The following is an 11,132-nucleotide window of genomic DNA, read 5'->3' on the forward strand; positions in this document are numbered from 1 at the left end:
GGCGCGCTTACTTTTCTCTTATGGTAGTTCGGTTACTTCTGTTTTTTTTGTGTGTGTGTCGCTTTAGGAGCGTAGTACATGTATGTAACGTGTTTATACTTCTATTAATATATGGGACAAACTGTCATATAGCGGTCTTTGTTATCGTTCTAGTATTTGCCTCATGTAGGTTGCTGTGTTGTAAAAGCAAAGAAAAAAAGAAACACGTAATTTCGTTTCACGCAATTTTCCGTTCTCCTGAACACTGGCGCGGTTATATCTAACTAAGTCTGATATGTCAATAATAGGGAACGTACTAAAAGCAATGACAGAGTGGAATACTCGTAGGCTATAATGCGAAAGGAAAACTGAGTTCATAAAACTTCGTGCAGGTTGTTAATTGGCAAAAGTCTGTTAAAGTCTCAAAATAACAACATTAGAACCATGTACTAGGGAATGACAAGGCTTAATTGGTGAATAGTGTAAATGGCCTGAGGGTCTTAAAAGTGGAATTCACAGGACTACCTGGACTTTCCTGCTGGCATATGTATACAGCATGTGGCATCAGGTCATAAAGAGTCCGCTGAGACACCCTTTTATACCTATGCACAGGAAGCAGGATGGTATGTGTCTACTGTCTAGCTCCCTCTTCTCTGCCCACCCAGATGCTTGACTATATCTGTACCATAGAGAACATCTGGAGGAGAAAAGGTGCAGAGCTCCTGCTTCCTGGCACTGTTGGACAACAGGGATGCATTGCAGTCACTTTCCTGTGCCTAAAAAAACAAGGCAAACAAAAAAGCGAACCTGTGTGATTCTAACTATCTATGCCCTTCCCCCTTCCCTAAAACTTACAAACCTTTACGCTGTCGTGCCCATAGGCAGAAAAGGGAAATAGAGCCAAATCGTGTCCGTTACCTGACAAATCACATAGATCTTTGGCAAAGCTAGTCCCAAATGCGGACATAGATTACACGACTATCAGTGAGATTTTTGGTAAGGTGGTGTGAATGCCTATAGATTCTAATGGGAGTGAACATTAAGGGTCAATTGTAATGTAATCTTTGAAAGAGATCACATGTTTGTTCCAGAAAGATACTCCCCAAACACAACCATGTGTACTTACAGGAATTTTATCTGTATTGACCCGGAGATTGCCGGGTGAGTGCTGCTGCTGCTCCTCCTGTTCTTGGGGTCAAGACCCGAATCCTCCGGGTCGCGGGAGCGGCGTCTTGACACGCCTTGCTCCCCGCCCATTTTTCCTTTAAATGGGGGTGTTTCCCGCTGACGTCGATGTGCAGTCCTGGCTGCGTCCCGCAAGGGAAGGCTCTGGGTAGCCAGAGCCCAGAAATTCCCAGGTATGCTCATGGCACCCGCTACACTGGATTCATGATGGCTTCCCTGCCAAACCCTGGTTGCCAGGAAGTGGTTTCTAGTCGCTCTGGCATAGAAAACTGCTATAATCATTAATTTCATCCATTTAATCTTCCAATATAATTAGGGTGTATCTGTGCTAAATAGTAACTGATGTGTCTAAGTCAGACCTGGGCAAAGCACGGCCCGCGGGCCACATCCGGCCCGCTGAATAGCTCGGACCGGCCCGCAAAGAGTGTCCTGGTGACTCACCAATGAGTCTGGTGTCAGCAACGGGAAGCAGCGAAACTATGCACTCCGAAGCCTTGTTCATTTTGTTCACTTCTGTGCTGTGCTAATAGTTATTCAGGCCTTACTTATTCAAGCACCTCTACCAATGACGTAGGCTTGAATAACTTTATTGAACAGCACATAAGTTAACAAAATGGACAAGGCTTCGGAGTTTGTAGTTTCACTGCTTCCCGATGCTGAGTAAGTGATGCCACTGTAACTTCTGAGTGCCAGGATGCTCGTTGCGGACCTTGGGGAGTGCCAGGACAATCGTTCCACGCTCGTCATTTACAATTTTTTTAAGAAGGGATAGTATATGTATGCAGTATACAGGTATTGGTAGAATGAAGTTAAGGGCTCATGCACACTGCTGTAGTTTCGCCCGGGCCGTAACCCAGGCGAAACTACGGCGTGCTGCTGCGGAGAGGAGATGGGAGTGCTCCTTACCGCTCCCCTCTCCATTGGCAGACACGGGGGCCGCGCCGTAAAACGGGGTGAAACACCGGTTGCTCACCGCGCCGTATTACAGCGCCATTCATTTTCAATGGCGGCCGTATTCTGGCCGCAAATCGGGCGGCTGGAATACGGCCCCATTACGGCAATGTGCATGGAGCCTTCGTATGTTGGTCTGGCCCTCTAAAACCATTCCAATTTCTCATGTGGCCCCATGGGAAAATTAATTGCCCACCCCTGGTCTAAGTTCTTGTTTTTTTTGTGCAAAATATCTTTCTGTCCCATCCACCATGATGTGAGTGTTTACATTACTGTTTACTCTTGTCATCCCATGGAAAACGGCTTTAATCATTGTAAATGTCTGTGGAGTACTTGTGCTAAATATATTTGTGATATGTTGTACTTGCAAATCACCTCTTTATCCTTCATGATTTGTGGGCATTTACGTTATAATGTAATTAAGGTTTGTAATTTCCTAAGATACCTCTACTGTCTTTGAAGACAACATACACCAAATAATTACATGATATATTTTAAGAGTTTTGTCTGCAAATTACTATTTAGCTTTACTCATCATTATATTCTATGGGTATTCCACTATGTATTATATTATTATGCTAAAGGGGACATATTAAGACATTGTGAACCATGATATGTTTCCAACAGTATGGGGAAGGCCCTTGTTTTTATTCCAGTGTGACTGCCCCACAGTGCATGGTTGGATGAGTTTGGTGTGGGAGAACTTGACTGGACCCCACAGAGCCATGGCCTCAACCGCATCGAACACCTTTTGGATAAACTAGAAAGGGAAGGCGAGCCAGGCCTTCTCATCCAACCTCAGTGCCTGACCTCACAAATGCTTTTCTGGATAAATGAGCAGAAACACTCCAAAATCTCCAGGTAGTGGAAGCTGTTTATAGCTACAAAAGGGTGGGCCAACTACATACTAATGCCTTTGTATTAGTATAGAGCAGGGGTTCTCAAACTGCGGCCCTCCAGCTGCTGCAGGACTACATCTCCCATACTCCTCAGCCAGCCCCTTAGCTGAAGGAGCATTATGGGAGATGTAGTCCTGCAGCAGCTGGAGGGCCGCAGTTTGAGAACCCCTGGTATAGAGTGTCATAGAAGTCCCTGTTGGTGTAATGGTCAGGTGTCCCAATACTTTTGTCTATATAGTGTATATGTGGTCTGCACTACTCTCCGATATGCTCAGACAGCCTCCCCTGCCAGCACTTTCCACGGGGGGAGTGCCGGCACGGGAGGTTGTCTAAGTGCATCGCGCAGACTTTCACCGGCATCGGCGATGTGCGTAAACAGCCCCCGCTGCCGGCACATCTGCACGATGTGCTTTAACAATCTCCCTTGCCGGGAATTCCCACGGGGGGAGTCCCGGCAAGGGAGATTGTTAAAGCACATCGTGCAGACGTGCCAGCAGCGAGAGGTTGTTAACGCTTGCATCGCCGCAGCCGGTGAACGTCTGCGCGATGTACGCTAACAATCTTCCTTGCCGGCACTTCCCACGGCGGAAGTGCCAGCACCGGAAGTTAAATTAGCGTACTGTGTAGCTGTCCCCCGCCGGCCCTGCAAGACCCCGGGGAGTCTGCACCGGTAAGTCTAGGGGGGGGGACCTCTTGGCAGCATATCTCAGGGGGGGATAGAGTGGCAGCATATCTCGGGGGGGGGGCACATCTCGGGGGCAGAGTGCATATCTCAGAGTGGCAGCATATCTGGGGGGGCAGAGTGGCAGCATATCTGGGGGGGCAGAGTGGCAGCATATCTCGGGGGCAGAGTGCATATCTCAAGGGGGGATAGAGTGGCAGCATATCTGGGGGGGGCAGAGTGGCAGCATATCTGTTCCACTAAGTGTTTTTTTTTTCTTTGAAAAAGCACCTAACTTTTAGGGTGCGGCCTATATTCGGGTGCGGCCTATATCCGAGCCAATACGGTATTATGTATTTAGAATATGATGTCCGATGTCCCAATACTTTTGTCCATGTGCAGTATTATGTAACTGATATTTGTGGTTTTTTTCTTTTCTTTCTAGGAAAATGCAGCGCCTTTCACGTTTAAAGCGGGAATTACAGCTTCTAAATGCTGAACCACCTCCTGGAATTATGTGCTGGCAGCACAACAGCAACATGAATGATCTGCGAGCACGTGCGTATCGTATTAACGTATCTATATCAATTTCTATGACGCATACTTTCATAACAGCATGCACGTCCCAACAGACAATTCATTTTTAACTAGGTTGTATTTCGCATTTCCCACTGTAGTATATTATTAGAAGTCTCTTTGGAAGGTGTTTATTTAAACTTGTCTTTAAGTCGATTTGGTGCGGCAGATATCTACAGCATATATTTATATTTAACTTGCATTCTGTGTAAACTTTGTCCTTTTAATAGTGATAAGAAATGGCACAAACCATGTTACATATTTAATGTTTTTCATTGTAGAACAGAAGTACTTTCACAGTCATGATAGATATATATATAAATGCAAATGCTCTGAAAAACTCCTCTCCTTATATAATCCGACCTCAAACAGAGATCTGATTCCAACACTAGAATCCAGATCCCCCGCAACGCTGCAGGGGACCTGGATTCCCCTCACTGTCGGCCGGTGGGTGTCCGTGCGATGCGCACAGACAACTTCCGCCTCTCCCCTCCACTTCCATACACCCCTCTGACTCCTCCCCCCTCCCATACATCACTCTGCCTCTCTCCCGACTCCCTGGTCCCTGCTTTGTGAACCTCCGTTGCTGACAGGCACTTTCACTGCAGCTTCATAGAAGCCTCAGCGTAAGTGAAGTGCAGTAACGGAGGCTCTCATCCTCTCTGTCAGCCGGTGGGGGTCTGAATCGCACAGACAGCCTCCTTTACTGCCCTTCACTTACGCTGAGGCTTCTATGAAGCTGCAGTGAAAGTGCCTGTCAGCAACAGAGTCAGGAGAGAGGCAGAGCGGTGTATGGGAGAGGGGAGGAGTCAGAGGGGTGTATGGGGCCACGCTCCCATACACCACTCTAGCTCCTCCCCCTCCCATACGCCACTCTGCCTCTCTACCCGGCTCCCTGGTGTCTTCTGAACCTCCGTTGCTGACAGGAGGCAGAGTGGAGTATGGGGGGGGGGGGAGGCAGAGTGGCGTATGGGAGGGGGGGGAGGCAGAGTGGCGTATGGGGGGGGGCAGAGTGGCGTATGGGAGGGGGGGGCAGAGTGGAGTATGGGGGGGGGCAGAGTGGAGTATGGGGGGGGGAGGCAGAGTGGAGTATGGGGGGGAGGCAGAGTGGAGTATGGGAGGGGGGGGAGGCAGAGTGGTGTATGGGAGGGGGGGAGGAGGCAGAGTGGCGTATGGGAGGGGGGGAGGAGGCAAAGTGGAGTACGGGAGGTGGAGGGGCCAGAGTGGTGTATGGGTGAGTTATAGTGATGTATGGGGGGTATTATGAATTTCAGGGCATATAGGGGGTATAAGGCATATCGATATTAGGCATATCAGGGGGGCATAAAACATATCTGGGGGTAAAAGGTATATCAGGGGGCTCAGTTGCATATAAGGCATATCGGGGGCACAGTGGCATATCAGGGGGCACAGTGGAATCTCTGGCATATAGTAGGTATAAGGCATATATGGGGGCAGAGTGGCAAGCTGGGGGTCAGATGTGCATAACTGGGGGCAGTTTGGTAAATAAAAGAAAATATAAACAAGGCTCAGTCTTTATTAAATATGAAATATAGTTAACATATGAATTAATATTTACTAATAACTTTGTATTAAAACCTAGTTTGAGAAACACCGTGTTTGGGTTCTTGTAGCTTTTATTATTATGTCAGTAAAATAAGAAGGTGAATAAAGAGATGAAAGTGTAAATTGTACGTTTTTTTTATTACATTATTTTAAATTTTAAAAAATTGCATTTTTTTATCCGATTAATCGAAATAATAATCGGCCAACTAATCGATTTATTAAAATAATCGTTAGTTGTAGCCCTAATATATAATGAGAGAGAGATATATAATTACACACACTCACTGGCCACTTTATTAGAAACACCTTGCTAGTACCGGGTTGGACCCCTTTTGCCTTCAGAACTACCTTCATTCTTCGTGGCATACTTTCTACAAGGTACTGGAAACATTCCTCCGAGAATTCGGTCCATATGGACATGATGGCATCACGCAGTTGCTGCAGATCCGTGATTCGAATCTCCCGTTCCACCACATCCCAAGGGTGCTCTATTGGATTGAGATCTGGTGACCATGGAGGCCATTGGAGCACAGTGAACTCATTCTCATGTTCAAGAAACCAGTTTGAGATGATGTGAGCTTTGTGACATGGTGCATTATCCTGCTAGAAGTAGCCATCAGAAGATGGGTACACTGTGGTCATAAAGGGATGGACATGGTCAGCATTGGTAGTCATGTAGGCTGTCGCGTTTAAATGATGCTCAAATGTGCCAAGAAAATGTCCCCCACACCATTACACCACCAGCCTGAACCGTTGATACAAGGTAGGATGGATCCATGCTTTCATGTTTACACCAAAGTCTGACCCTGCCATCTGAATGCCGCAGCTGGAATCGAGACTCATCAGACCAGGCAACATTCTTCAAGTCTTCCTTTGTCCAATTTTGGCGAGCCTGTGTGAATTGTAGCCTCAGTTTCTTGTTCTTTGCTGACAGGAGTGGCACGCAGTGTGGTCTTCTATTGCTGTAGCCCATCTGCTTCAAGGTTCGAAGTAGGGCTGAAACAACTAATCGATAATAATCGATAATGAAAATCGTTGTCAATCGTTGATTTTTATCGATTAAAAAAAGTTTTTTTCAGAGCAAATGCCCCCTCCCATATACCAGAGTGGTGTGGGGGAGGAGGCAGAGTGGTATATGGGAGGGGGAGGAGCCAGAGTGGTGTATGGGAGGAGGCAGAGTGGAGTATGGGAGGGGGGAGGAGGCAGAGTGGAGTATGGGAGGGGGAGGGGCCAAAGTGATGTATGGGAGGGGGAGGAGGCAGAGTGGAGTATGAGGGGGGGAGGAGCCAGAGTGGTGTATGGGAGGGGGAGGAGGTAGTGGTGTATGGGAGGGGGAGGAGCCAGAGTGGTGTATGGGTGAGTTATAGTGGTGTATGGGGGGTATTATGAATTTCAGGGCATATAGGCATATCTGGGGGTAAAAGGTATCAGGGGGCTCAGTGGCATATAGGGGGTATAAGGCATATCGATATTAGGCATATCAGGGGGGCATAAAACAAATCTGGGGGTAAAAGGTATATCAGAGGGCTCAGTTGCATATCACTGGCATATAAGGAGTATAAGGCATATCAGGGGCACAGCGGAATCTGGCATATAAGAGGTATAAGGCATATATGGGGGCAGAGTGGCAAGCTGGGGGTCAGATGTGCATAACTGGGGGCAGTTTGGTAAATAAAAAAAATGTAAACAAGGCTTTTTTCTCAGTTTTTATTAAATATGAAAAATAGTTAACATATGAATTAATATTTACTAATAACTTTGTATTAAAACCTAGTTTGAGAAACACTGTGTTTTGGGTTCTTGTAGCTTTTATTATTATGTCAGTAAAATAAGAAGAGGCCATTGCAATGAAGAGATGAAAGTGTAAATTGTACGTTTTTTTTTATTGCAATTTTTCTTCAATTTAAAATAATGTATTTTTTTTATCCGATTAATCGACAAAATAATCGGCCAGCTAATCGATTATTAAAATAATCGTTAGTTGCAGCCCTAGTTCGAAGTGTTGTACGTTCAGATGGTATTCTGCATACCTTGGTTGCAACGAGTGGTTATTTGAGTTACTGTCATCTCAAACCAGTGTGCCCATTCTCCACTGACATCAACAAGGCATTTTTGTCCACGCAACTGTCGCTCACTGGATATTTTCTCTTTTTCAAACCATTCTCTGTAAGGATGGACCGAAACTGAAAATTCAGGATTCACTTGGCCGAAAATGACCCCCCACACACACACCTTAAATAAATAAATAACCACACTTTTATTAAAAGTAACACGCCAAAATTGTACACAGAAATGTGATAACAATATTAATATCATGCCCAGGTTCTAGCATGTACTGGTTGTCTGGACATGATAGGAGTGTGATAGCTATTAACAATATATATTATTGTTATTGAATTTTTCTGTCCAATTTTGGTGTTACTTTTAATATGTGTGGTTAACACTCCAAAATTGGACAAAAAAATCTATATTTTGAGTTAGCAATTATATATATATATATATATATATATATATATATATTTACTCACAGAGTCCATTGCACACCATTCCAAATATTCCAAGCCCGGTGCTAGTAACCAGCAGTTTCCATGTAAAACACTTTCAAAAAGATGGTCAGCACTCCAGGTCTTTAAATAGACAATTTCATGTTATTCAAAGTCAAGTCGACGTTTCAGTCATTACTGACTTTCATCAGGACATCAGGACCAGTCAGTAATGACTGAAACGTCGACTTGACTTTGAATAAAATGAAATTGTCTATTTAAAGACCTGGAGTGCTGACCATCTTTTTGAAAGTGTTTTTATATATATATATATATATATATATATATATATATATATATATAAATTAATGGCAATCACACTCTTATCATACCCAGGCAGCTAGTACATGCTAGAACCTGGGCATGATAGGAGTGTGATTACAGGCTCCCTATGCCATCACACACACACACACTTACACATCCATGCTATCACACACACACACACACACACTAATTCACAAACATTCATTCACAGATACTAATCATTCAGATATTCATTTACTTAATCATGCATACTTGCTCAGACAAGTGTGTTCATTTTCTTCATTATATTTTCTTGTTTCACTCCTAGAAGTTGTTGGCAGCCCTGGTTCTCCATATGAAGGGGGCATCTTCACCCTGGAGATCCTGATTCCAGAGAGGTTGGTTTAATTGCTAAACTTTATTTTCCGTGCAGACTTTACCATAAAACACTATGTATGTAATGTTACCTTAATTTATGGAAACAAGAGTTTAACTTAAAATCCCCACCCTCTTGAGTGTTTAGAAAATATGTACTTCATACAACTTCATTTTGGTTTTAAACTCTCAAGTGAGATTTTGAGGACATCATCCTAGACAACTCTTATTACTTTTGTATTTCAAAAACATCTTGTTGAATTGTTTCCAGTTGCCATATTGTACTAGTAATACATCCAATCCCTAGTAATTCATTTTATGCTGTTTTTGTTTTTCTGTATTACTGTGATACCTAGTATAGACACTAGTACAAACAGTGGGTTAATCTTATCATTTTTTTTTTTATTTTACAGATATCCTTTTGAACCCCCAAAAATTCATTTTCTAACTCCAATTTACCATCCTAATATAGATACGGCAGGGAGGATATGTCTGGATATTCTCAAGTTGCCACCCAAGGTGAGAGAGAGAGAGAGAGACCCTTTCAGAAAAATTGGTTAATAGCTTATACATGTTTTTTTTTCCTTTTATGTGACATTACCATTCTCTACCATACAGGGTGCGTGGAGACCAGCTCTCAACATATCTACTGTACTCACCTCTATCCAGCTTTTAATGAGTGAACCAAATCCAGATGACCCTCTAATGGCAGATATTGTAAGTGAAACACAAAGATTTGTTTTGTTTAGGACTCTTATTATTATTTATTGTTTTATATAGCGCCATCAAATTCTATAGCGCTGGACAAAACAAGTAGTATGTAACATACCAATTTGACTTACAGAGACAACAGGTGAGGAGGGCCCTGCTAAAATGAGCTGTGTAGTGTAGTATACCCTGTGCAATCAGCTCATTGGGATTAAAGGCAAGAAGTATGTAGTAATCAGAATGATATTAACATAATCAATATTAAGCTTTGTTTTCAATGGTCTGCAGCTTTTACATTGGTATAAACATTCTGTTCTAATGAAAAACTGATTTACCTTTCAAATATGGTGTTTCTCTTACCCATCTACTCTCTGTCTTTTAGTCATCAGAATTTAAATATAACAAAGCTGCATTTCTTTCCAATGCACGGAGATGGACAGAGAAGCATGCTGCAGGTAAATCACAGGTAAGTAAGGCTAGTGTTTTGTTTCATGCCTAATGCCCACAATTATTCACTATGGAGGGATGTTGAAGGATAGTTGTGGTTTTAACTTGCCAACTTCAAGCCACCGTTGCATGGGAAACTCACCAGGGTTGGTACATCATAATGTATAGCTGAAATTGCAGCATGCTTGTAAACTATTGTTGCTGAGAATAAACCCTAGTTTCTCTTTCTATCTCTAACTCTCACCATAATAATCATTTTTCTGCTTAGATTATGGAAGAGGAAAATACAGAAGAAATGGTAACCACTGCTGCAGGCACTTCACAGAAAAGAAAGTGTGAAGAAATTCTTGGAGACCAAGATAAACGTCTCAAGTGATTTTGATGGGTCTATAGAGCATGTGTTTGTGTGTACATATGGTATCAATTATGTACTATCATGTACCCTTTATAGTTTCATATCTTTAAAGGTTACCATTTTTCATTGTCATAGATGCAGTTGTCTTGTCTGCCTGGAGACCTGAAATGCTATATCTTCATTTTTTGATTAATGCACCTTCTATAACGCTCAAACAGTTATAGAGAATACTATTGTGAATTCCAGAACTAACAATATTTTTCATAGATATTACCACTGTGAGCCATGTTCCTTTTGACCACACTCTGCCTTTGAAAAATTACATGTTAGTTTTTGCCAAACCAAGTGATTGTTGTGATACTTTAGCCTGGAACATCTAATGCTTTTTTAGAAAAATAAACATGTAAACCAATTATGCATATACACAATGAACACTTAACATGTACAGCATTTGCAGTGCTAAATTGCAATATTTACCTTACAAATAAAATATAATCTTGGGTTAAAGACATATTTCTGGCACTGTGAGTTTGAGCTTTGTTTTAAATAGTAGAAGACATGGTATGTGCCAGAAATCACAGGACTTGAAAGAGCGACATTGAGCATGGCAGACCATTCAGTAATGGTTGTCGCCATCAGGAGGC

At 43.1% G+C, this 11,132-nt stretch overlaps 1 protein-coding gene across 1 annotated transcript; it reads left to right on the top strand.

Moving 5' to 3' along the window:
* Positions 1 to 4,124: 4,124 nt before the first annotated feature.
* On the top strand, positions 4,125 to 10,509 carry LOC149298421 (ubiquitin-conjugating enzyme E2 T-like). The gene is made up of 6 exons (XM_089487579.1): positions 4,125 to 4,233; positions 8,932 to 9,001; positions 9,392 to 9,497; positions 9,597 to 9,695; positions 10,069 to 10,152; positions 10,402 to 10,509. The coding sequence occupies exons 1-6, from the start codon at positions 4,125 to 4,127 to the stop codon at positions 10,507 to 10,509; spliced, it is 576 nt and encodes a 191-aa protein (XP_089343705.1).
* Positions 10,510 to 11,132: the final 623 nt, after the last annotated feature.

Source organism: Sceloporus occidentalis, unplaced genomic scaffold (genome assembly GCF_023333645.1).
Source record: "Sceloporus occidentalis isolate IW3139 unplaced genomic scaffold, rSceOcc1.0.p SCAF_33, whole genome shotgun sequence".
NCBI lineage: Eukaryota > Metazoa > Chordata > Lepidosauria > Squamata > Phrynosomatidae > Sceloporus > Sceloporus occidentalis.

Excerpts from the sequence above, each read along its gene's own strand:
- LOC149298421 (XM_089487579.1), top strand. The coding sequence starts at position 4,125 with ATGCAGCGCCTTTCACGTTTAAAGCGGGAATTACAGCTTCTAAATGCT. Across the intron at positions 9,002-9,391 it reads GAGATCCTGATTCCAGAGAG|ATATCCTTTTGAACCCCCAA; the intron begins GTTGGTTTAATT and ends TTTATTTTACAG. Across the intron at positions 10,153-10,401 it reads ATGCTGCAGGTAAATCACAG|ATTATGGAAGAGGAAAATAC; the intron begins GTAAGTAAGGCT and ends TTTTCTGCTTAG.